At 38.4% G+C, this 26837-nt stretch overlaps 1 protein-coding gene across 9 annotated transcripts in view; it reads left to right on the forward strand.

The window, feature by feature from the left end:
* The window catches only part of ESF1 (ESF1 nucleolar pre-rRNA processing protein homolog), a 69517-nt gene that overhangs the window by 1241 nt on the left and 41439 nt on the right, over positions 1-26837 (forward strand). For all 9 annotated transcript variants that reach the window (XR_012158324.1, XR_012158325.1, XM_073339569.1 and 6 more), the window contains exons 2-9: positions 678-738; positions 899-1604; positions 4406-4788; positions 9659-9772; positions 12170-12270; positions 13620-13772; positions 15811-15925; positions 18026-18161. Coding sequence is in view for 7 of the 9 variants with exons in the window: in XM_073339569.1 (XP_073195670.1) it covers positions 914-1604; positions 4406-4788; positions 9659-9772; positions 12170-12270; positions 13620-13772; positions 15811-15925; positions 18026-18161 (1693 nt within the window). In the remaining 2 variants the exon portion in view is untranslated. The remainder of the gene's footprint in view (positions 1-677; positions 739-898; positions 1605-4405; positions 4789-9658; positions 9773-12169; positions 12271-13619; positions 13773-15810; positions 15926-18025; positions 18162-26837) is intronic.

Consider the following 26837-nt stretch of genomic DNA (forward strand, 5'->3'; position numbering starts at 1 on the left):
TTAGCGCTGAGCTTGTTCAGTGGTTCCAGACCTTTTAACGGGTTCCCGCATTGTGGGTGGGAAGCCGGGGCTGGTGGTGAACCACTGTGAGAAGGGGTAGCTGCTGAAGCAGCTGGGGTACTTCTCTCAAATCTTCATTCATTTCTTAGGGAAGCATTTTGATGCCAAGTGTTCCTCAGTGTGATTTGGTTAATCGTTGTCGTTCTCACAGTCAGAGTGAGAGCTGTAAGGGGTGGGGGGGGGGTTATATAGAGGGAAGCTGGTGAAAGAGAATAATTTTATAAATTTTTAATTCTAGGACGAGATCCTTACTGTGCTATATAGTACAGTTACTTCAGAGAGTGCCCTTATGCTACCTACACAACGTCTTGGTAAAGTCAGTTAAGCAGAATAGCAGTTATTTACTTCAGTGTGCTTACTGTACACAAACATTATTTTCTTTTTAAAATGTGCGGATAAGCACTTTACTTCGCACATGTAAAAAAGACTATAGCATTCTCACCTCTAAAAATAATAAATTCAAACCTAAACAATAAGAAAAAATTATTATTGCAAAAGCACAAAATTTGGCATGGTGACTTGAACAGACATAGAACCTGAAACTACTTTTAACTTTTATTATTATTATTATTTATTATTATTTTGAATTGAATTAATTTGAATTCTTTTTTAAATAGGAATTGTTTTCCTCTCATCCAGCCTTGCTTCATTCCTTCCTGACATCTAAAAAATATAGAGGTCAGTAAATATTGCGTGCTCTGTTACCTTTAATACAACATTTATATAACTTATTTTAGTAATATGCATTAAAATAAGATTTTATTTTGTTAACATTGATATTAAGCACTATATTAAGAAACAAATGGTTTATTGGTCTGTGTGTATTTTTACGTTTTAGGTTTATCAAGTTCTGATGCAAAATTGTCAAAAAATGGCATCCAAGAAGGAACTGACTAGTGATCAGCGGTTTAGCCATGTTACAAAGGACCCTAGGTTTTGGGAAATGCCAGAAAAAGACCACAAAATCAAGATTGACAAAAGATTTCGGGCTATGTTTCATGACAAGAAGTTTAAGTTGAAATATACTATTGATAAAAGAGGCCGCCCTATTAACCATAGCTCTACAGAGGATCTGAAACGGTTTTATGATCTTTCAGATTCAGACTCCGATCTTTCAGGAGTTGACACCAAAGTATTTGCTGGAAAGAAAATGAAGAAAAAAAAGTTAAAATTGAGAGGAGGAGTAGACTCTGGGAAACTGCTTGACAAACCTACTGAAGGGGAAAGCAAAATAGTTTATCAGGAAATGGGCCACAAATGTGGAGCTCCATTGAAGTCTGATGACTCCCAGAATGGACAGAAAAGCATCATGAGGATTGCCAGCTCATGTCGCTCAAAGTTGAAAAAGGAGTGTAAGAAAATTAATGTAGAAATTGATCCTACACAGGATGATAAAGGACTTGTATGGAAAGGGAAAAACAAACAAATTGTGATGAGCTCAGATTCATCTCTAAGCAAACAAGAGACTTCAAAAGCAAGTAGTACTAAATCAGTCAAGGCTCCCAAAACAAACTTTTCTTTAGAGGAAAAGAAAACTGAATCAGGTTTGTTAAATTTAAGGAATATGTTATCTTTTTTTAAAAGTATGTGTTTGTCTTTTGCAAGATCAGACAAAGTGGGTGAGGACATCTTATTGGACCGACTTGCAAGATCAGTCATTTAAACAACTAATCTAGCCATTTCTGCTTTTAAATATCTCCTCTATATGTGGAGTTTCATCTTATTGGGAGAGACTAATTTTTAAACAAGGCCAGTGGTAAAGCTGTTTCACATTTGTTAGGACAGTTTGAAAGAATAAAACGGTAAAGACATCTGTCGATACATTCACCAAGGGAATTAGGAGGAAACTTAAGGCCTGATCCTGCAAACAAAAATTGCTTTAACATGTGAGCAACTTTAATCAACATTCCTATGTGTTTACAGATTTAGGCCCTTACTTTGGGAAGAATGCTGTTTCAAAAGAGAACTGGTACAGATTATTAAGTCATTGCATTAAGAAAGGGGAAAAGCATACTTTAAAAAATATAGAAAATGTGTATGTTTCTAGAGTGTACTTAGTATTGTCAGAATAATTTTTAATTGCTGCAGTCTTATTTCAGAACTTGAAATTGATGGTGCAGTTTTTGTGTAATGTCTTATGTATGAATGTGTGTTTTCTTATTTAGGATTAAAACTATCCTGATGTTGAGACTTGAAGGAAAAATTTAAAATATTCAAAGCATTTTGGAACAGATTGCATATTGGTACTAAATAGTAAAGCAGTTAAACACTTCCTGATTCAAAAGTCTGAGATTGAAGATGTGATGTGCTTTTAGAACTTTTGGCAAAAAACATACTAGAATGAAATAACGTTCATACTGTTACTAGAAAGGGTGAGTGGGCGGGACAGTTCATTTTCACATGTTCAAACTTCGAATTATTATTGTCTTAATGAAGTAGCAATATTTTGTAACGTCTCTGTAGCCACCAAACATTTTGTGGTTATCACTGTGCTGCACTCTGTAGCCATGATGCTTCGTAATTGTAGCAGGATAGAATTCTGATTCTTCTGCTTCAGAAGCACAGGTGCCCACCCATCACCTGAGCTAAGGGAGAATCTTCTTTAGGAGTTTTCAAGTCTGATTCCCCACTCTGGCACTTTGAGTGCAGAAAGTGGGGGCCCGCAAGGCTTTTAAAAATTAATACTAGACACTCCAGGCTGGTATTAAACACCCAGAGTCACAGCGCATCTCTGACCTTGGATGGATAGATGGTGCCACCACCCAAGTGCAAAAAAACCCACCCCCTTTTGAGAACCCAGGAAGGAACACTTGGGAATTCCTTCATGTGCGGTGCCCTCATGCCCTTTCCTTCCCCTTCCCAGGAAGAGCTGAGAAAGAAAACAAAGGAAATCACCAGCTAATTAAACAACATATGTATAAATGTCGTAGGGACAAAAAAATCCAATCCTGTTCTTAAAAAAGGTAAATTTTATTAAACCAAAAAAGAAGGGAAATCCATTTGGAACGTAGGTTTTTTGCTAGATCTTAAAAGAAACAATTACAAAAATTAAGCGTCAAGATTAAGCATCAAGCATCAGCTCTTTTGAAGTTCAGCTTAAAGATTACAAGCAAAACAAAAGCATCTGGGGTTACCACAGAGGAGTCCACAAGCCAATAAGAAATAAAATATATAACCCTAATAGTGTCTTCCTAGACATTCCCTGATTACTTACATATTTGGGGTTTCAGCAAAATAGGGTTGAGGTATGATTTGATTTTTTCATACCTGGTTTTAAAGCTGCTCACAGCATAACTGCTGCCCTGCTCCCCTCTTTACTGGAGAACAACAGACACAAAGGGAAAGCTATTTTTCCAATTTTAAAAAGTTCTAGTCCTCCCATTGGCTCTTTTGGTCAGGTGCCTACTCACTTCCCTTTACCTGTGGACTTGTTAACCCTTTACAGGTAAGCAAATAGAGAACAGCTACTAACCGGGGTTTTATAGCTAGCTGGCTGGGTGATCATAAAAGGGAGCTACCTCCCCTCTCCTTCTCCTTAATTTATCACAGGAGTACTGGGCCTTTGAGACACAGTTCGAAAATTCTGGTTCTCTTCAAATGGGGAAAGATACAACTACATCTCAGTTAGTTTAGTACAGAATCTCAGAATCCTGTTTTATCATAACTTTAACATAATTTTTGTGATTCTCCCCAGAGATACCTTGCCCTTGTCTATGTCTGCTGTGGATCAGCTCCCTGAGTTCACCAGCCTCTGGCAACACAAGCACTGCCTTCCAGGTCTCTCAGGCTGCATTCTCTCTGTGCGGGTTGAGATAGTACACATTAAGCCCCAAGTCCTTGGGGTGTTCCCTGCAATGTCCAGCTTCTTATCTACAGAACACTCAGAGAATTACCAGGCATAGACAGTTTAAGACATTGTGGCATTCTTTGGTGAACCACAAAGTATATACCAGAATCAGGAGATTTCTGGAGCCCCTTGTCAGTTGTCATTAAGAGTGTCTTGGGTCACAATATTTCTGTTTAATTCATTGTTCAAATTTAATGAATTGGAGTGTTGAAATCCAAGTGACTCCATCTGCAATGACTCAGTCTTTTGGGGTATTCTTTTCCTCTTTTGCCTGATGTAGCCTCTCCAGGTGTCAGATTTTTATTTATTTATATATACAATATAGCTATATAAAAGTATATTTTTTTTAAAAAAGAAACAATCATAACTTAGTAATGACTTAGACTGTAAGCTTCTTGCAACAGGCACCAAGTTATCGTTTTCTACATAAAGCACCGTACACATTATCGAACAGCATACACATATAAATAATATTAAATTTGATATTAACCTTTTCAGTGAATAAAGCTGCTATTGCATATGAACAAAGCAACATCAACAAAAGCCAGTTAGATGAAATTTCTAAAAATGAAGACTGCTTTGATTGTGCCATATCCAAAGATGGTGGAGAAACAGGAGGGGAAGAGGAGTCGGAAGATGGTGGAGAAACAGGAGGGGAAGAGGAGTCGGAAGATGGTGGAGAAACAGGAGGGGAAGATAGTGATGGTGATTCAGAAGAAGATGAAAGTGACAGTGGGCCTGATCTGGCTAGGGGGAAAGGAAATATTGAAACCAGTTCTGAAGATGAAGAGGAAGATGATATGTCTGAAATATTTCCAAAGGAACCAGAGATTGAGCATGCCTGGAGAGAACTGCATACGGATGCTCCTCGTGCAGATGAGGTAAGGTTTTGGAATAGTCAGTGATTCTATAGTATACAGCATAGACTAAATAGAGGATATTTCTGAGTGAAAAAATTGTTATAAAGTAACTGTAACTGATGGATCAAATGAGCAGAGTGGCAAAATTTTTGTAGCTAATTACTAAAGCTATCAAGCAATTAAATTAATCGCTATTCATCGCACTATTAAATAATAGAATACCATTTTTATTTAAATATTTTTGGCTGTGTTCTGCATTTTCAAGTTTCAGAGTAGCAGCTGTTTTAGTCTGTGTCCGCAAAAAGAAAAGGAGTACTTGTGGCACCTTAGAGGCTAAGAATTTTATTTGAGCATAAGCTTTCGTGATCTACAGCTCACTTCGTTGCATCTGATGAAGTGAGCTGTAGCTCACGAAAGCTTATGCTCAGATAAATTTGTTAGTCTCTAGGGTGCCACAAGTACTCCTTTTCTTTCTACATTTTCAAGTATATTGATTTCAATTACAACACAGAACACAAAGTATACAGTGCTCACTATATTACTATTTTTGATTACAAATATTTGCACTGTAAAAAGATGAAAAAATAGTATTTCCATTCACCTCATACAAATACTATAGTGCAATCTCTTTATCATGAAAGTTGAACTTACAAATGTAGGTTTTTTAATTTTTTATTTTACATAACACTACTAAAAATATAATGTAAATCTTTAGAGCCTAGAAGTCCACTCAATCCTTGCTGTGGATATGGAAAGATTTTTACCTCCGGATTTTGGCATGCAGTAGGGGAATGAATTGTGCAAGAAGCTTCTCCCCTCCCGCCCTCCCCCTCTCCCTGGCTGCTTCTGGGTTAGCCTTTATTATTAGGACTGTCAAGTGATTAAAAAAATTAATCATGATTAAAAAGATTAATAGAATACCATTTATTTAAATATTTTTGGATTTTTTTACACTTTCAAGTATATTGATTTCAGTTACCACACAGAATACAAAATTTACAGTGCTTGCTTTATATTTTATTACAAATATTTGCACAGTAAAAAACAAAAGAAATAGTATTTTTCGGTTCACCTAATGCAAATAATGTAGTGCAATCTCTTTATCATGAAAATTGAACTTACAAATGTAGAATTATGTACAAAAACTAACTACACTCAAAAACAAAACAGTGTAAAACTTTAGAGCCTACAAGTCCACTCAGCCCTACTTCTTGTTCAGCCAATTGCTCAGACAAACAAGTTTGTTTACATTTGCAGGAGATAATGCTGCTTACTTCTTGTTTACAATGTCACCTGAAAGTGAGAAAAAAGTGTTTGCATGACACTGTTGTTGTAGCTGGCGTTGCAAGATATTTACGTGCCTGATGCGCTAAAGATTCATATGTCCCTTCATGCTTCAACCACCATTCCAGAGGACATGTGTCCATGCCGATGATGGGCTGTGCTCGATAATGATCCAAAACAGTGTGGACCGACGCATACTCATTTTCATTATCTGAGTCGGATGCCACCAGCAGAAGGTTGATTTACTTTTTTGTTGTTTCAGTTCTGTAGTTTCCGCATCAGAGTGTTGCTCTTCTAAGACTTCTGAAAGCATGCACCACACTTTGTCCCTCTCAGATTTTGGAAGGTACTTTAGATTTTTAAACCTTTTTAGTGTTTGACAAATCTGCAGTGAAAGTGTTTTTAAAATGAACAACGTGTGCTGGGTCATCATCCGAGATTGCTATAACATGAAACATATGGCAGAATACAAGTAAAACAGAGCAAGAGGCATATAATTCTCCCCCAAAGAGTTCAGTCCCAAATTTAATTAACACTTTTTTTTCCCCGAGCATCGTCAGCATGGAAGCATGTCCTCTGGAATGGTGGCCGAAGCATGAAGGGGGATATGAATGTTTAGCATATCTGGCACGTACATACCTTGCAATGCCAGCTACAGTAGTGCCATGTGAACGCCTGTTCTCACTTTCAGGTGACATTGTAAATAAGAAGCAGGCAGCATTACGTCCCGTAAATGTAAACAAACTTGTTTTTCTTAGCGATTGGCTGAACAAGAAGTAGGACTGAGTGGACTTGTAGGCTCTAAAGTTTTACGTTGTTTTGTTTTTGAGTGCAATTATGTAACAAAAAACCCTACATTTGTAAGTTGCCCTTTCAGGATAGAGATTGCACTACCATACTTGTGTGAGGTGAACTGAAAAATACTAGTCCTTTTATCGTTTTTACAGTGCAGATATTTCTAATTAAAAATAATATAAAGTGAGCACTGTACACTTTGTATTGTGTTGTAATTAAAATCAAACATCCAAAAATATTTAATAAATTGGTATTCTGTTTCTTTACAATGCAATTAAAAATGCAATTAATTGCAACTAATTTTTTTGTTAATCGCATGAGTTAACTGCGATTAATCGACAGCCCTGTTTATTATTTAGTGTGTATAAATATTTATAAATAGTGTATAAATATTATTATTTAAATTATTTCATTATTTATTTAGAGGAGTGTTGGCTTATTGAAGGGGTAAGATTTTTTTTTGTCTTGGAAAATCAGTATTCTAGAGATGGGAGGGGTGTGAGTTGTGCAGGAGAAGGGTGAATTCTTGATGCTGCTCCTGTTGTATTGAGTTTCTGAGCTCCCCAGGCGTGCCTCTTGTCCAAAGAGGAAGAGAGTTTGATCTTAGAAATCTGCATTCAGTGGGCGGGGGGAGGGGGAAGCAATGACTTGTGCAGGAGAAGTGTCCGGGAGGACAAGGGGTTACAGGGGTGGGGGAGCAGGCAGTGACTTGTGCAGGAGGAGCGTGAGGGAGGTATCTCGCCGCTGCCTCTGGAAGCGTGGTTTCTGGTACTGAACTCTCCAGGCTCTCCTTTTATTGAGCAAGGTGGGCACCTTTCAGCTGAGCGAGCCCTTGTTTGCAAGAGTGAGTGGATTTTACCTCGGGACGGGACGGGGCAGCAGGGGAGGAGAGGCTGATGCAGGGAGGCTGAACTCGCCAAGCTCCTCTTCTCTATGGGGTTCCCCTGGAGTGAGGGGCTGGCCAGGGGCACTGGGGCACAGTGTGGTGGTGGGTTCAGTCCCCAGCGCAAGGGGCATGCTGAGGGTGGCGCAGGGTCAGTCCCTGGATTGAGGGGCATGGTGGGGGTGGGGGTCAGTTCCCAGAGTGAGGGGCTAGCAGAGGCATTGGAGTATGGTGTGGGACTGAGGGGCGGGGTTGGTCCCCAGAGCGAGGAGGCGGCCAGGGGTGTTGGGGCATGGGGCGGGGCTGGCATTGGGGTATGGCAGGGTCAGGATCCCTTCCTCTCTGCCAGAACTGGGATAGGAGCCACTTTTCTCCCCTCTCCTCCCCGCTGTCTGGAGGTGGATTGGTCCCTCCACAGGTCCCTGTCAGGTCAGGTCCCTCCACAGCTGATGCTTCCCTCCCTGCCCAGATGTACGTGATTAACACCATTAAAAAAATTAACATGTTAATTTTGTTTTCAGTTAATCATGGGCATTAACTGAGATTAATTGACAGCCCTGCTAATTACTTATTAGTTCGTAGTATTCCTTTGTTTGAAACAATTAGACATGTTGGCTGCCTAAGAGTGAGCAATGTAGTGCTAATGTGAGATACATCAGTTCAGTTCATTTCTGCGTCTCTCAATGGTAGTGCTCTTGGTCCTTTGTTGGAAGGAGTATTTCATGTTGTTCGATTATGACCTCTGAAGCTTATTTAGACAGAGTTTAAAACTTCGTTCACCATTAGTGTGCTGAAAGTTTTCTCTGGTAAGTGTGTCGGGGGGGTCTACTCTAGGCCAGTGGTTCTCAACCGTAGGCACATGTACCCCTGTGGGTACACAGAGGTCTTCCAGGGGGTACATCAACTCATTCAGATGTTTGCTTAGTTTTCATAAAAAGCGTTAGTGAGGTCAGTACAAATTAAAATTTCATACCGACAATGACTTGTTTATGCTGCTCTATATACTATATACTGAAATGTAAGTACAATATTTATATTCCAATTGATTTATTATATAATTATATGGTAAAAATGAGAAAGTTAGCAATTTTTCAATCAGTGTGCTGTGACACTTCTGTATTTTTATGTCTGATCGTGTAAGCAAGTAGTTTTTAAGGGAGGTGTAATGTGGGGGTAAGTGAGACAAATCAGACTCCTGAAAGGGGAACAGTAATCTGGAAAGGTTGAGAGCCGCTGTTGTGGGCCATTTATCAGATTTTAAGGTTTTCATTTTTAAAAAGTTATGGTTCCAAAGGTAGCCTTTCAAGTTTGTTTTGTAATGTTGTCTGTCATCAAATGCAGACAGACATCCCTGGTGCCTCTGCTGCTGATCAAACTGGAAATCATGCTTCCTGTAATGGTGCTGAAAACAGTCTTGTCCCTTCTGTGCTAGCAGTTAAACTTTTTTCCAACATTGCTTCAGGGGGACCTGTTGCTGTCAGCTCTTGTCAGGAAGGGATCTATTTCCTTTTAGGTCTGCAGAAGTTCCCTGGGGAAATGAAAGGTCACATTTTCAATTTGCAAAATTAAAAGCTTTAGAGCTGTGGGTAAGAAGCAGTAGAAGCCGTCTGTAGTTCTGTTGTCAGAAACAGTAGATGCATTCTAGGAAAGTGAAAGGCCATCATAGAGCACATTGTATGTTTGAAAAATAGTAAAGCCCGTTTATTGAACATTTCTGTTTGCTCTGTAGTAACTGCTTAAGAACCATGGACGTGTCAGTGATATCAGGTGTTGTGGGAGATGTCATTCTTATGTTTTTCTGTAAAGTTCAACACAGTGTGACTTCATCAAGGGACAGTAACTGGAAAATAAGACGTTTCCTCTCAGCAATCAGCACCCAAAAATCTTATTACAATTAATATATTTTTGCCTTCTTCTTCTTCAATGTAGATAACAAGTAGATTGGCAGTTTGCAACATGGACTGGGATAGGCTGAAGGCTAAAGACCTACTGGCTCTGTTTAATTCTTTCATATCTAAAGGGGGTGTTATATTTTCTGTAAAGGTAAGAACTATTTGAAAATAAAAATAAAAGTGAATTTTGATTCCAGCAAGTTGCTTTTCTTTTCCATTCGTTTCTCCTCTCCCTATTCAATTGATTTGTATTGGTCCTTTATAAAATAAACATAGGCTATAGCTCCACACTCTCCCTTCCATTGGTGGGTGTTCGTGTGGGATGATAAGCTGACACAGCTTAATTTTTATTTGTGACATTGGTCTCAGTCCTGTTACCACTGAATTTAGTGACAACATTTCCATTGACACTAATAGGAGTAGAAATCCTATGTGCAAAAGTAGCATAAAGTTCAAATGCTTAATTTTCCTTAGTTCATACAGTAGATTCTCTAAAATTCTATCCCGTGTTATAGGTGAGGCTGGTCGCACCATCTAAAATCTTGGCTGCCTAATGCTTCTCATTATAAGATCCTGCTTTCAGTTACTTGTAACTTTGCCAAACTTAATCCATTTGAGTTGAAACTTTTTGTGCTGGGTGTCTACCTCAGGCTGACCTTTTTTGGAAAATTTCAGCCAAAATGGTTTGGCCATTTCTGAGAATGAGGCTAGGAAAAAATATGTTTTGCCCTTGTTAAAAAGAACAAAGTGAAGGTTCTGGGGGAGGGGAAAATGCGATCATATAATTAGACAATCACAATGCATATACACAGGCAACCTTAATTTTGGCATTTCCTGACTTTTGAGTGCTTGACTTTGTTTTTAATGTAGTTTTGTATGTAATATACAGAAACAGAGCAGTATTGTCACTAAATGAGTAATTTATACTACAAAAACTGTGTGTGTGTGTGTGTGTGTGTGTGTGTGTGTGTGTGTGTGTGTAGCACTGTAGCTCTAACTTTGCATTTTAAGTAAACTACAAATCTGGTTCACCTGAAAATGCACAGCCAGGGTGGATGTGCAAGTTTTCTCCCAATTCTAGTTGTAGATTTCTTATGAGGGAAATAATATTTCTGCAACATCACCAGTATTTATAACTAACCCCAGTAACTCTGTTCAGGCTTTTTACTGTGAAATAGTGTATTGTTTTCTGATACATAGGAATAGTGTCTCTGGCATTCAATCTACTACTAAAAATAAATGTTTTTGTCACAAACTTTCAGTTACAATTGAATTGATTCCATTTTTTCAAAACACAATTATTCATGTAACATTGCATTGACTAGTCATTGCGTAAAGATATTTTTTCATAACCATGAAAAATCTATTAAGTTACCCTGAACCAGAAGATTGATGTTACAAGGTTGTGTGAGTGAAATAGCTACAGTGTTTAAAGATTGCTTTCATCTGAGCATTTACTACATAAAATCCATTACATTAATTCCTCTTGGGGAGTATTTCCTGGAGTAGAAATATATGTAATAAGAGGTTGGGTTTAGAGTGCTGAAAGTTAGGCGGTCTGAGCAGCTTTGGTCTTCTGTATTTTGTTTGGTTTTGTGATAGTGTAAGGGTTGTTTGTGTTCTTTGTTTAGGGTTTTTACACTCTCCCTACCAAATGCATTTGATGATTGCTACCAAAAGAATTGGCAAAGTTGTACTATTCTTTACATAATAAATTGAATGAGACAAATTAATTGGGCACTTAATGCTCTCTCATCTAAACGTCCCATAATCTAAGCACTCTTCTGTCTTACTTTTTGTTCCTATTGAGTACTGTAAATGATGGATTATAGAGAAGTATCTTTCTGATTTTTTTAAGCATGATTACTTTGTATTCTGTTCCACTGCTTCTGTTTAGTCAGTTTCGCTTTTTTTTTTTTTTGTATGGGTCTTTAACACAGAGAAAAAGAAGAGCAGAAAACAAACATAACTCCAATCCTGCAACCTGAGCTGCATGGTTAGACCCCTGAACCTGAGTGGAGTCTGATCGATTTCTGTGTAAGGTTCTGTAGGAGGGTATAAAGTCTTGCCTGAATGGATCAGCTCGCAGGATCAGGGCCTTAGACAGTAAAACAGTGAAAACTAGCAGGGGAATTGAGCTCAAGTATAGTAATTCAATAGTTTCATTGTTTGTTTTTTTCTTTTTTTGGCAATTGATTCCAAATTGATTGTGTCACTTCAATTATTTGATCGCTGTACATTAATTCTGTAATCACAAGTTAATGTTATGTATTAGTACGTCAATTTAATTTGAACACACTTATATAGTTGCTTACCTTTATTCCTACAAGTAGTCATATTGAAGTCACTGAAACTACTTGTATGCTTAATTTTTAAGCAGATGTGTAAGTGTTTGCAGGATTGGATCCTTTAATGTTTTCTCACTTGGAAAAAAAAAAAAAGTGATCCTCCGAACTCCTGGCTTGATTTTTTTTTTTTTTTCTTTTGGATGCTGTACACTGCATCTGTGCAATTGGCTTATAACCTTTTTTGTTTGGTATATTCGTAGATTTATCCTTCAGAGTTTGGAAAGCAGAGATTGAAAGAGGAGGAGCTGCAAGGACCTGTAGAACTATTAAGTCTTCCAGAGGATGCCACAGAGAAAGACTGGTATTAATTTAAACTACAAATGGTTGATAGTAGCAGGCCTCATTTGCAAATACCATGCTCTTAATACATTTTTAACATTATTATGGAAGTCTTATATTTTATCCTTTTTTTTTTTTTAATGCTTTCGGGTTTTTCAGAGGGTGTTTTTAATTGAATCTGAGTCATCATCACATCATATACTTGAATAAATTTGTTGGGACATAAAACTTAAGGCCCCAGTTGTGTAAATTGTTCCATGCAGGCTGTGGGAATCCACCTGGATGCAGAGGTTCATCTGCATGGATCAGCTTGCAGCATTTGAGTGTAGCTTGCTAAAACTTAAATCTACCTTTTAACCTTTACATGCTAGCTCAAAGTAAGAAATGATCAAAAAGACTGTTTTGACATGTTTCCACCTTGAGGACTTAGCTTCTAACAGAAAACATTCAGCATCTCACAGAGCGATACCTTAGTATTTAATAAAGTGCAATATTTTTTTAGCCACTTAGCAAATAGCTAAGAAGTTTCTGTGGTGAAGACAGTTTTTGTAAATAACACCATAAAATTTTAATTACTTTAAAAATTAAATAGTTTTTCAGACATTGTGCATGTCTATATCTTAGATAGGGATTAGTTTATACAAATAGCTCATTTTGAGTAAAAGACATGGGAAAATGTAGTGGGACTGTGTGTTATTTTTCACCACTAGATGGTGATATCCCATACCAATGAGTAAAATCATAATTGACTGAGTTACAGAAATGGGATACAATTAAACTGAAAATGCAGAAAGTGCATTTATTTATGAACTGGAGAATTTTCCCAGGTTAACAACTTTAAACTCATATTTAATAGTGGTAAAATGGTCATATTTAAACTTAGTTAAATTAAACATACTTAACCATTGTTAAACTCATATTTAACAATGGTAAAATGGTCATAATGGTAACAGAAGAGAAAACCTGGAATAGTTAATGCACAGCATACTTCTCTAAAACTTGATTCTTAAGCAAGCACAAGGCAAGACTTTTTTGCTGCCAAAATTTGTACCTACGTTATCAAGAAGAGGCTTAGTCCTATCACATGTTTACTAATCAGCATTAAGGAAAATGTTTCTTCAACACACTATCCTGATTGTGGCATCTATGGAATGGCATCCATGTAGTTAAACCTTTATGCATATCTGTTCAGAGTCCCATAGAAGTTGGTGGGACTCTGTGTAGCATAAGATCTGATCTTTTTGCAAAGTCAGGCCCATGTGTTGGTAATATATGGTTTTAAGAAGTTAAGTTTGAAAAGTATTTCTGAAGTTGCAACTTTGTGTCATTGTTTTAACAAAAGTTATTTGGATGTTGTCTTCACTTTTGTAGTATTTATATGGAAAAACTGAGGGATTATCAGTTCAAACGACTGAAATACTTCTATGCAGTGGTAGAATGTGATTCTCCTGAAACAGCCAATAAAATTTATGAGGAGTGTGATGGACTGGAATTTGAAAGTAGCTGTTCTTTTGTAGATCTCAGGTAAAGCAAATGGCGTTCGTGTTTTTTTTAACAAAAATTTAAAGCAAGTTTAAAAAATTGGAAATAAACTGAATCATTCTTCTATCAAACTTAGCAAAACTGTATAGTACCTTGGAAATAAAACATGCATTTTGGTTATATCTGGCTTTGTCAGAAAAAGCAAAAATCCCACCTTAAAGAGACTGTTTTTAAAAGGGGTTCAAGATACAAATATTACTACAGCTGCTTTTTCAGTCATCTTCTACAGTCAAGTAAAGCAATAGGATGCTAATAGAAAAACACCGTAACTGTCTTATGTTTGGTTTGCTTCCTTCACCTGAGGCACGAGATGAACTGGTTCCTTTATTACAGTTGGTTCAATGAATAGCAAATGTATAGCTGCTATTGTTTTCAGGCTGTGCATCTTTGTTCTCAGGCTTTATGATTCAAAGTCAAAGCTTGATCACTTCAAACCTCATATTTTTAAGAAGGCAGGAGGCTAAACTACAGTCCTACTTTGTCACCAGACTATTCCTTTGTTTGCACAGGGAAGAATTCTGTTGTGCCATCGTCAATAAAAATCATCTCTGTTAGATCCCAGTGTTGTTGAGGGCTTAATTGCACGTGATGGAAAAAAGCGAAGGTGTATTACCTCATAGACACGAGGTGTTGTATTTCAAAGGAAATGACTTAGACATATACTTTTTGTGTTCCTGTTAATGAAACTTTCACATCCTAGAAAGATCTTGTCTTACAGCACAGGAACCTTTTTGAGACTCCCCAGAGCCTGCCTTTCTTTTCTGCTTAACGTATTAAATTAGAAAAGTAGATGTTTTTGGAGATGGACTGGGTAGCTTTCATCGTTAGGCAGTTCCATTTCAAGGGACATAATCTACTTGAACCCTACTCAGTTTTTTAAAATGAGGTTAAATAGTTTCAGGCATTAAAAATACACATGAGATCCCACAGCTAATAGTTATGACTTTACAATCATATTTTCTATTTTTAAACAATGTTTCTCCTTATTGACCTACACAACATGGGAAACAACAAAATTGTCTTTACACCAAGTTCAGTCAAATGCACGAAGTTGGCTAACTGAAAGGGGGAAAATATTCTCTAGATATAAGCATTGTGTAAAAATAGTATATAAACAATTTTCAGACCGCTTTCTGATTTTTTTAAGATAATATCTCTTTAGGATTTCACAGCTTTATATTGACTTCCACTTGTCTTCAAAATTGCTTTATTTTTCTTTCCTAATTTGTGACAATACTGAAAATAATCAGAACTGTTTTAGTAGATCTATCCTGAAAGAGCAGATAGGGCTTAGAAAAGTAAGGTTAGTTCTTATAAAGGTGTTTTCCTCTCGTCTCAAAAATGCTGTGGTCAGAATATGAGAATTAAGAAGTAAAGTTGAGAGATTGTCTCCTTAAACGTTATGTTGTACATATTCTGTGTCTTGATCTTCCAGGAAACACATAAATATGTTCAGTGATAGATTTAGGGTTATTTTAATAATCCCACTCATACTTGATATTTTTAACTGGTTCACTTCCATTTTTTAATCAGTTGTTTGCCCATGTAGGTATTCCTGGCCCCCCCACCCCCCAAAAAAAATGAATCCTAAGGTCTCTAATCTATCCTGTTTTAATGATTTATAGTTTACTTACAAATCATACCTGTTGGAAGCATTCCATGCCTATGCTGGCCGTATGCAAAGCACTACATTTTAAAAATTCAGAGTAATCAATTTAACTTAAATTGTAATTCTTTTCAAAAATTAATTTGACTTACCTTTTTCACAATATTTTATAAAATACGGAGGATGTAGAAATTGAATGTACAGTGCAAACCGCAAATATTAACTTGTCTGATATGGTTTTTATCCTTTTCCTGAATGTTGCTCTCTTTGGGCTTATCCACTTCTTATCCTAGCAGATTCTTCTATATTAATGTGCACGGTTTTAATTAGAGAGAAGCTGAGCCTATAACTATTTGTTCTTTTGAAACATCACAATATGTGTTTGAATAACAAGACATCTTCTTTCCCTTTAAGATTTATTCCAGATGATGTTACATTTGATGATGAGCCAAAGGACATAGCCTCTGAAGTGGATGGAGCTGCATATAAACCAAAGTACTTCACATCTGCTGCTATGGGAACATCAAAGGTATCTTAACAGTGTTTTTGTAACCCTTCGTAATTTGTTGAGCTTCGCTTTTCTTGGTTTATATAAGATATGTAAATAATAGATTGGTGGCATTGGTGATAATGGAGAAAGGATCCCTGCATATACTCAGGATTGTGGAGATGTACACATCAAATAGATATTATATGTCAGGAGTCAGCAACCTATGGCATGGTGTGCCAGATTTTAATGGCACGCTGCTGCTTGCCAGACCCGGGCAGACAGCAGCGTGCCACTAAAAATCCTGCCTGGCCCGGCCCGCTCTTTTCCACTCCCCGCCCACCATGCTCTCCTTGCAGGGCAGGCAAGCTTGCCCCTTCCCCCACCTCTTTCCCCAGCATGTGGGGTTCCTGCCCCTCTTCCTCTCCCTCTCTGCAGCTAATCAGCTGATGGCCCTTGTTATGGAGGAGGAGAGGAAAAAGCGGAGCCGCAGCGCACCTCTCTGCTCCGGGGACCTTAGAGAAGAAGGGTGGAATCAGGGCATATCCCCTCTAGCCCCCTGCCTTGAGCTGCTCAGGGCAGGGGGCTGGGAGCACCCCCATGACCCCAGCCCTCTGCCCTGACCCCTGCACCCCCCTCACACGCTCCCAGCCCTCTGCCCTGACCTCTGCACCCCTGCCCCACAACCCCAGCCTTGACTCTTGCACCCCCCACATTCCCACTCCCACCCTGAGCACCAAATGGGAGCTCCTGCACCCCACCTCCCCATTCCCACCTGCACCCCTCGCACCAAATGGGAGCTGCCCAGGTAAACGCTCCACACCCAAACCTCCTGCCCCAACCCTGAGCCCCCTCCCTCATTCTAGCTCCTGGCCAGATCCTGCACCCCAACCCTCAGCCAGCTCCTTCACTCCCAGCCCTGTTCTCAGCACACTCCCACCCTCATCTCAGTGCAGAGATAGGAAGAGAATGGCTAGAACCAGGGAGAAGGTAGGTACCCACTCTGTGTTGGCAGGCCGGGATCCCAGACCGGGAGCCGGGACCCTAGCTGTCAGGAGCTGGCAGACGGAACCCCAGAGCAGCAACGGGCTGAGCCGCTCAGCCCACTGCCAGTCTGGGGTCCTGGCCGCCAACCCCGCTCAGACCACTACTGGTCTGGGGTTCTGGCTGCCAGCCCCTTGCCAGCCGGGGTCCCGGCTGCAGGCCCCGCTCAGCCCATTGCCGGCCTAAGTGAACGGAACCCCAGGCCGGCAACGGGCTGAGCGGGCCGGTGGTGTAAGATCAGCATTTTAATTTAATTTTAAATGAAGCTTCTTAAACATTTTGAAAACCTTGTTTACATACGACAATAGTTTAGTTAATATATAGACTTTTATAGAGCGAGAGACCTTCTAAAAAACGTTAAAATGTATTATTGGCATGCGAAACCTTAAATTAAAGTGAATAAATGAAGACTCGGCACACCACTAAAAGGTTGCCTACCTCTGTTTGTATGTGTATGTTACCGAGGCATAGATTGTGACTATAGTTAAGACTGAGTTTCACGCTTTAAACGGATTCAACCTCATTGTTATAAATGAACAGTAGTGTTTATCATCCTTAAATTTACCCCACTTTCAGTTTGAATATAGAATGAAATTTGATTATTTAAAAGAAAATATTAATTGGACTGACGTGTATTTTAAGAAATATAGCACCGCTTCTTGCCTGTTTTATCACAAATGATCTTATTAATGCAATAGCAGACTCTTCAGACTTTTTCCAGATAGCTAAAACTCATTGAAATTTTGGGCATATAGGGAATACTAGAAGAAACTAAATACTATGCATAGGGTACATTAGATGAAAATATGTTGTAATTAAGTTATTAATGATTGTTTATATCTACTTGATTTTTATGGAGATGCTTGGTAGCAGCTCCTTAATTAAGACTGGTTCTTAAATGCATAAAATCCTGTTACCAAAAAGTCAGTTGCCTTTTGAAATGAAATGTCAGTGATACCCTTTGATTTTTTTTTTTTTTCTTTGTAGTCTGTTTGTGTTTTCTCTTGTTAAACTTGCAATAGGAAGTATTACAAACTGCACTCTGGGCAAAAACTTAAACTTTAACTTTTACATTTTATATGTCTTTTTTTCCTAAAGGTAGATATCACATGGGATGAGACAGATCATGAAAGAGTAACTTCGCTACACAGAAACTTTAAAAAAGATGAACTTCTTGACATGGATTTTCAAGCTTATTTGGCCTCATCTAGTGAAGAAGAGGAAGAGCAACAAGGTACTTATAATTCATATGCAGTGTTTGCTTAAGTTATGAGCAACACAATTCAAGAGCATACAGTTTGTAGGTTAGTAATAAACTCCAGATATGTTTTAAAAACTATTTTACTGATTTAAACTTTCTTTTTCTTAAATATGATTGATGAGGGACAGTATTTTGTCCATAGTAAAGGTTGTAATAGTCAGGAACCATTATGGAGAGAGTATATTCCCTTCAAAATTAAAGGTGACTGTTAAAGGGCAATAAATGGAGTTGGGCCCTTTTTTGTTTGTGGTATGTAAAGAAGTCCCGAAAGTTTGGTTTTTTACATTTAGCTCTATTCTACATTGGGAACTTCTGTGGTGACTGGAGAGCTAGTGAAATGGTGACAAAGCTAGAGCAAAGGGAATGGAAGCTGTACATTTGAGAGGGGAAACATTTTTCGGTGTACCGTTCAAACTGGGTTTTTTTGTTTGGTTTTTGTAACTGCCTGGTTAAGGTCAAAGACTAGTGAGCATTGGTATAAAGGAAGCCTTTGTTTAAATATTCCATATCCTTGGTCCTTCAATTAGGGTATGGTGTGACAGCTCATAGTAAACATCTGGAGATATCAAGAGGTCCTCCAGCAAATCAGGGAAGATGAAACTTTTGACATTCCTGTTAATAAGAAAACACACACACACACAGACACAAGCCATCCTTTAAGTTGTTTGTAGATCATGTTTAAGGATACAGTCATGAGCTATTATAAAGGCCTATTTTAACACCTCCCACCCTTATAGCTTTGGCTAACAAAATTGGTTTGGCCACGCAATTGCCATTTACACTGAAGGCTAAGGAGAATTTTTCTGTAATGTTTGAGGAGAATTAGTCAAACTGCTTTTAGTTATAGGTCTTAAAAATTTAGTCCTGAAATTTTGTTTCTACCTAACATTTCATTCTATACTGTGAGCTTAAAAGCAGCTTTTCCTTTCTGCACAATTAACTGTTTCTATACGGTTAAAACTCCTCTAACTCATGTATGAACTGTAATTGAAGAAACTATTCTACCAATTGTAGTATTGTTACACAATTGTTTATTGGTTATACTTTTGTAAGAAGTCTGCCAGCTGATAGCTGGTTACATTTCAGAAAAAGCATAAGCTTCCTATATTGTATTGTAAAAGATGTTTTCTCTGAAGTCCAGTGGTAGAAAGAACATTGTGGTTATGAAGCTAAACGATGAGGGTTCTAGTCTCTGGTTTTTTATGGTTTTCCTCTGTGGTTTCGAGGCCAACTAGCTGCAGTTTTTGTCCTTTTTTGTGACTCTCCATTAGGTATAAACACACTCCACCGTCACCCCACAACCCTAATCCTGGCTGATGTGGAGGGGAGGCCCTGCGCTGGACCAAATCTGTGTGTGTGGTGGTGCAACCAGGCATGCAGGGTCGCAGCGCCACTCAGGTTTGGCCTGGCTGTCCCCGACCCCCCTCGTATGATGATGGGAGAGCCAGGTGAAAGCTGAGCAGTGCTCTGACCTCTTGCACCAGGTCTCAGTGCCCTGAGTGGGGAGCCAGGCCCAGCACCCTGGAACAGGAGCCACCGCTGCAGGCTGAATACATGGTGGGCTTGCTCTCCTCTTCTCTCCCGCCCCACCCTCCCAGCCCCCTCCACGCCTCCCTTCCACAGCAGGGTGGGAGAAGTGTACCTTTGCTTAGGTGGGTTTATCAGGCCCTGGATGTGACAATCCATCTAGGACCTTCCCAGGACCAAATGGTGGTGTGGCAGTTGCTCAGCAGCAACTTTCTCTCTAATATTGGTAGTTTTAACTTATAAGTGTTTAAATTTATGCCCTTTAAAAGTTTGCACTGGAAAAGTATTTTTTATGATTACTTTCAGAACAGTTGAGGATTTCTTTGGCAAGCTTAAAACCTATTTTTTTAAACATCCATAACTTGGAGATGATTAAATTTTTGAAATGATATTCATATATCAAACTCTTTCATTTGTGGGGATTTTTTAAAAAAAGTTTGACTGTAAACTTGAAACAGTATATACTTACTTTGACTAGAGCATAGGATAGCAATGTGAAGACAACTAGAAAAATCTGCTTATCATTTGGTACAGTGACTTGTGCTTTAAAGTCTGTATGGCCTAATTTGTGCTTTATAAAGTCTGTGCAAGGCAAGGAGATGCTGAGGAAAAGCTCCACAAGGTAGTGCAAGATAAGGAAGAATAGAAATTGGGGATTTCAAGTTCTAAAGCTCTGTAGCTCGTGGGGTGGTGAGAATCATGCAAAGCTTGTGAACTCCGCAGATTAATAACATATGTCTAGGGAACCAGGTGTCTTGTGGAGTTTGAACTTCTGGGTTTCAATCAGAGATGCAAGAGAGGAAGGTAGGGACCCTGTCTTATTCCTAAAATGTCTACTGGCCTTGCATTCTTTAAATAAGGAAATTAATAGACGAACTTTATTTAAATCAAGATTGCTATTGTGTGTTTATAATAAACTTTGCAGTTAATCTTTCAAAACAAGCAATTCCCTTCTGCAAGACTGAGCATTTGCACGTGTGGAAATGGACAGTTCAGTGTACATATGCATATTCAAGCATACACAGATGACATCTCTAAAATAAATATAAATGTAGAAAATATCATTGTGTATTCATGAAACAACCGCCTCCACCCCTGAAAAACTGTCTAATATCCATTTAACAGGCATATTGTAATAAGTTGCTTCTCATAATAACCATAATACCAGTATTACATTATACAGACTTGCTGTCTGCTTCTCCTCTCTATGGTGAACAGTTTAATTATTAGCCTGATTTGAATGTTTTTTGGGGTTGTGTGTTTTGTTTTTTGTTTTTGTTTTGTTTTGGTTTTTTGCAACCCTCAGCCTCTGACTATAGTTAAGTGAATGAAGATAGATGTGTGGTCTGTGTTTGGAAAGTGAGGTCTTTAACTTGGAGTAGGAATATGGCTAGGGTGGTTAGCAGGACAGATTGTTTTTTGACTTTGGAATGGTGGATGGGTGGGAGAAAGATGTTTGTCTCCTGGTCACAGCTAGGTGATTAACTTGGGGAGGGTGTATTCTCTGCTCTTTATATAGAGGATAAGGGGGAAGATGTGGGAATTTCTGGCTAATAGATGGTGAAGTAGAGGATGGTCTGAGAGCTACATGCTGTGGATGAGTAGTGATTTAAAAGTTTGTAGTCCATACTTCATTTATATCTATAGCACATGTAAGAGGGTTTCTGGTAGCATGGTGGGAATCAGTGTGCAGAGCTAAGGCTGTTTTTTGGAATCACATTTTTGGATAGAAAAAATAGTTTTTCCTGAATACTGAAAGGTCCACACATATTTTCCTTAATGAGTTTTTTATATTTTAAATACACTAAATCCATAACTAAATATGACCCAAAACTATTCAAATTTGTAACTTTAATTCTTTTTAGTGTCAGTTATCTTCCCATAAAGTTTAAATCACCAGCAGAGAATTTGATTGCTGCAGTTATTGTTAGGCAGGAAAGATCTTTACCAAGATCTGTACTATTTCTAGTCCGTCTGATTATGAGAGTATTTCTCTCAAGTGTCCAGTGAATTCACTAGCCTCATTGCAGTCTGTTCAATCCTCACTAAAGGAAAAGAGATGTTATTGTTAGTTGCTGTTTGTTCTGATATTTTTAAAAAGGAGCAGGATGTACAGTGTCTTTCAGTTCTTTCAAGAACCTAGCCTTCTAACTGTACAATTCTGGATGTACTTTCCCTCTTCAAAATCTTTTAGAGAGTATTATCTTGTATTACCAGCTCAACAGAACATTAAGGGGTATTTTTAGTATATTTGCCAAGTTAATGAAAAGGAAGAGCTGTGATTATATGTTTTGGGTTTTTGTTACTAGGCACTCCTTTTATTAAGGGAACATTAGTGACATAATGTAGTGATACTGTCTTTCAACCAGTTTTCAGTTCTCTCAACTTTCTTTGGAGTGCAAGGAGAACGCAATATAACTTTAGTAAATCCTCTGGTATATATTAGTCAACATGTTGTCATTTATAGATTCCTAAATTCCCTAATTTGCTCTCCCTCCATATGAACTTTATGTAACCTTACCACCACTGTCATAAAGTAAATTGGAAGGAATATAAAATGTTGTGAAGCTTTGGTCAGTTTTTTCAAATAGTTTTAAAAACTGATCTGGGACACTTGCAGTGTATTAAAGGAAGCTAATAATCAGAGATGAGTTATAGGAACATACAGGAGATCTTTCCATCTTGTTTCAAGGAATTGCTCCAGTTCTTTTACTCAGAGCCTAGGGAATTCATCTGGCAGCAGCCTCTGCTTGGTAATATCGTGCCAAGAATAATGCCCATTTGGTCCTCATTTTACTTACGAATGAATTTTAAAACACATTGCTACGAGCTGTTTTTAAATACTTTGTCTATAGAAACTTTACTCAGGTTTCTCAGAGCAGTAGGGGAAGGGCAAGTTAGTTATTTAACAAATAGTCTAATTTTTCTTAACTCTTGAAAGATTCCAGGTGTGCAGGGAGAGGTAGTGCATATGGTGGGGTAATGGTGGAAGTGGACCTTCACGGTGAGTGACCCAATATGTTAGAGTTTCAAAAAGTTCTGTTACTGGAGGGAGAAAAAAAAATTGAACTGTCATCACACTTGGCAGTAGTCTTTCAACATGGAAAGGTCTTGCTTCTAATTCTGTTTTTAACAATAAGCTTTTAACAGAAAAAAATACATTGCTATTTCTTTAACATGTTCCTGATGTTTTATTCATTGACTTGTTGGGTGGAATCCTGTCATGTATCTCATATTATTATTGAGGCACTAAGCACAAACAGAAAAAATGAACTTCAGCTGTTTGAATGGAAATGTAAAAGTGTGATAGGGTGGAAAGAATGTTAGGCACTTTTTTAATTTATATTTTTTAACTTATAAAAGTATTTTATTTATAAATAGTGTTTCTTTTACCCCATCCGAATCTGCTTTTATATGGAATTTTTAAAGTAAACAATGTCTGCCATGGCTGTTGGCATTGCTGTCATAAAACATTTGTGTAATGTCAAGCATTTCAGTGACCTTGTATGTTCTGGTTCATAGCACAAAATATCTTCACTATTTTGCTCCTGTATCTTTCTTTATTTGAGGTAATATGTTCCAGTCACTAATTCACTTTGTACTGTGAATTAAAATCTAGCGCTTAATTGCTATTTTGGGCAGGAACCACAGTGATCAGTTTGGCTATTTTTAAGGACGCTCCAAATTAGGCACACCATTACCTGGAGTTTTCTGAACTCAAAACTATGATAACTAGTCTTTGTTTTCCAGGTGGTTTCAAAACATAAATCAGTGGGGACACAGCTCCTCCATCTGATAAGTGATTGATAACCAAAACGCCTTGTTTTTATTGAGTCTAAAGCACACATCTGAAATACCCCAGATATAGTTACCCAAAGTCTGAGATGATATCAGTGGTCAGCAGCAGGTTTCTGGTGGCCAGCCTTCCTCCTTACTGCTTGGGAGTTGGATGTCAGTCTCTTAACTGTTTGAAATCTGTTTCCGAACTTCTCCAAATTACACATTCTAATTAATCTCTCTTATAGGTTGCTCAAAACAAAGCACATAACTCACAGTAAACTGTGGACTAACAATTTCCTTGGCATCAGCAAATAACTCATAATTCTACTTATCAGCAGAGCGACTCCCAGCAAAAAAACTACTCATGGTCCTAGACACGCAGGTCCAAGGTCAGCTATCGACACTCCCTCCCGTTTTCATGGATCTGTCATTTTATCTATCCTTATTCGCAACACTACAGCTGTTTTGTCTGCTTAGGCAAAGACCAAACTATTCTTGACTGCGTGGTGGTCTCGCTTTTAGTTAATGTGGCTGAGCATGCAAAATGGCTGCAATTATGTCAACTCCAGTTCTCTCGTAACAATGCAATTTGTGTAGTTAATTTCTTTGTTCTGTTGTTTTATAACACCTCACTAGAGATAAGAAAATATTCTCTCTTCTCCTCTCATCCTACTGCTTAATTCTTTCAAACAAATTACTAGACCAAAACAGACTACTGTAGAAAGGAGTTGTGATGAGCTTAATCCTATATTGTACCAGTCTCTGCATGGGTAGACTTCTGTGGAGAGCCCATTGACTGCAGCAGGGATCTGCATAGGGAGTGGCATATACTGCAGTATTCATGCCTAATATGATGGAGGCAGAGGATTTGTTTTGTGCTCTACCACCAATGGCTGATGTGTGCAAATATAGATGATGTTTATCAGTAGCACTGAAGAGTGAATGCAACTTTTTTAATCTACACATTTTAATTTTATTGATAATGATATTTAAAGATATACAATCCAGACAATTTCCTTTCTCTACCTATTTTCAGCTTGAAAATCCTTGTGAATCAATAAACTTTGTCTAGCCCTTTAAATTTGAGGGTAACTTTTTAAATTATATTTTTACTTTTAGAACTACTGAAGTTATAAATATGGTTTTATCATAAATTAAACTACAGTACACCCAACTTCTTATAAATGACCAGTTGCAAAAGAAAATCTAGTCACATTTGTATGCATTTACACTTGTTAGGTACAACTGGACAATGATCTACAACAAAATTGGATTAATGTGTAATTTAACAATGTATATTTCTGAACTGTATTAAACAGGAGGTTATTTAGGTTGGCTCCCTACCCCCATCTCCACTAGGGTTGCCCTAGCAGCTCCCAGGTGTACACAGTACGGTGTACTGTTGTTCCTGCTGCTTTGATGGTAGTAATGTGGGCTCACCTCTTTAGAATGTTCATGTTCAGTTATTTTGGCATGCTGCCAACATCTTCCAGAGGGAAAGCAAGTGATGGGAATTAATGACTTTAACAGTTTATAAATCAGCTGAACTTTTAATGGAATTACATGGGACGAAGGAATGGCACTTTTCTAACCTGAGTTTCCCTGTGAAATTGAAGAGGCTTGCTGCAAACAATAAAGGCATTAGAGCTTTGCAACAAAAAAAAAAAAAAAGTTTGCAGGAATCTTTATAATGAAAAGTGTTAGCCTAAATATAAGGTTCACTACTAATGCCTATAATAAGTTCAGACAAAAATCTATAGACTAAACTACTGGCATTTATTAGCTTTTAATCTAAATTCAGTACAAAATAAGGTGGAGCCAGTCCTTAAAAATGTTTTTCACTATTCCGTTGTAAGGAGGAATGTGAGCACTTGTATTTTGGAGTTTGTATTTTGGTGATTTACAAACCCTTCTTAACCCATCTTTTTTGTAAACGTATACCATGTATTTGGGCCTGAACCTCTTCTGGTAAGGCTTGCCTTAGTTCCTTGCATCTAATAATCTAAAATTGGTTCTCTTGTTCCCTCCAGAAGCTAATCATAATGCTACCTATTATGTAACTGTGCAATTAATATACTTTTTTTTTTTCTGAATTAAAGATATTTTAAATTACAAACAGGATCCATGAACCAAGGAGGCTTACTTTTGGGACATACGTGTCCATCTCTTGTTGTTCAAAATGGTCACTGAGTTCAGGAGAAATTTCATTTCAGTAGAGTTTCATGCAGAACAATGACAAGAAGACCTTTTATGTGTTATTTTTGGGACCCTACCAATTTCATGGCCATGAAAAACGCATCACGGACCATGAAATAAGCCCTTCCCTGTGAAATCCGATGCCCCCTTGTTCCTAGGAGTGCCTCAGCAAAGGGGGCTCCTAGCTCTGGCTGGGTAGGGGAGGGACAGGACTTGTCCATCTGCTACACAGCTGCTCTGGGCAAAGACTGGAGGAGACCAGACCCACCTCTGGGTGCCTGCCTCTGCTACAGGGAGCTCTCTGGGACTGGATAGCAGCCCCAGAGGTTCCTGCAGCTGGAAGAGACTTGTGGAGTTGTCTGATCTTCCCTGTGCTGCTGGGAGTGCCCCGGCAAAGGGAGCTCCTAGCTCCAGCTGGGGAGGGACAAGACTACACCCCAGAACTGTACTAACTTCCACTGGTCAGAAGCCTGACTGGTGTAAGATCATTTCTTAGTTCACCACTCTGACAAAAGGGTAATGGATGTGCAATAGCTCTTGTTAACCTGAGCTGAGATTCCCATAGCACTTCAACCAAAACCACACTGTTTTAGATAAAATATAAAACAGATTTATTAACTACAGACAGACAGATTTTAAATGATTATAAATAGCAGGCATAGAGATCTGAGTTCGGGGTGCTTAAGAAATAAAAATAAATGCACAGTTTAAATTCTAACTTTAACAGACTAAGCAAGATTTGAATCAGTTTCTAACACTAACAGATGTTATAGACAGCTTACAGTTCCTCAATACACAGACTGGACCCCTTCCAGCATTGGACCAATCTCTCTGGTTCCAAGTCTTTGCCTTCCAGACAGTCTTCCAGCTGTTGAGATGGAGTGGGCAGGGAGGGAGAGAGGCCAGCTGCTAGAAATATCCTTGCCCTGTTATGGGTTAGGCTGCCTCCATAGTGTACCTGCCTTCCCTGAGAAGTCTCTGGATTAGTGGATTCTTTTCTTGATGGGCCATTAACACCTCTCTGGCCCTCCTTTGTTGCAGCTGAAAGGCTGGCTGTGGGCCTCTCCCAACATGTTTCAGTAACACAAAAAGCAATACTCGTAACTTCACATGCAGTGGTAGTACATCCAATTCAGCAGGATATTA

Source organism: Lepidochelys kempii, chromosome 3 (genome assembly GCF_965140265.1).
Source record: "Lepidochelys kempii isolate rLepKem1 chromosome 3, rLepKem1.hap2, whole genome shotgun sequence".
NCBI classification, from domain to species: Eukaryota; Metazoa; Chordata; order Testudines; family Cheloniidae; genus Lepidochelys; species Lepidochelys kempii.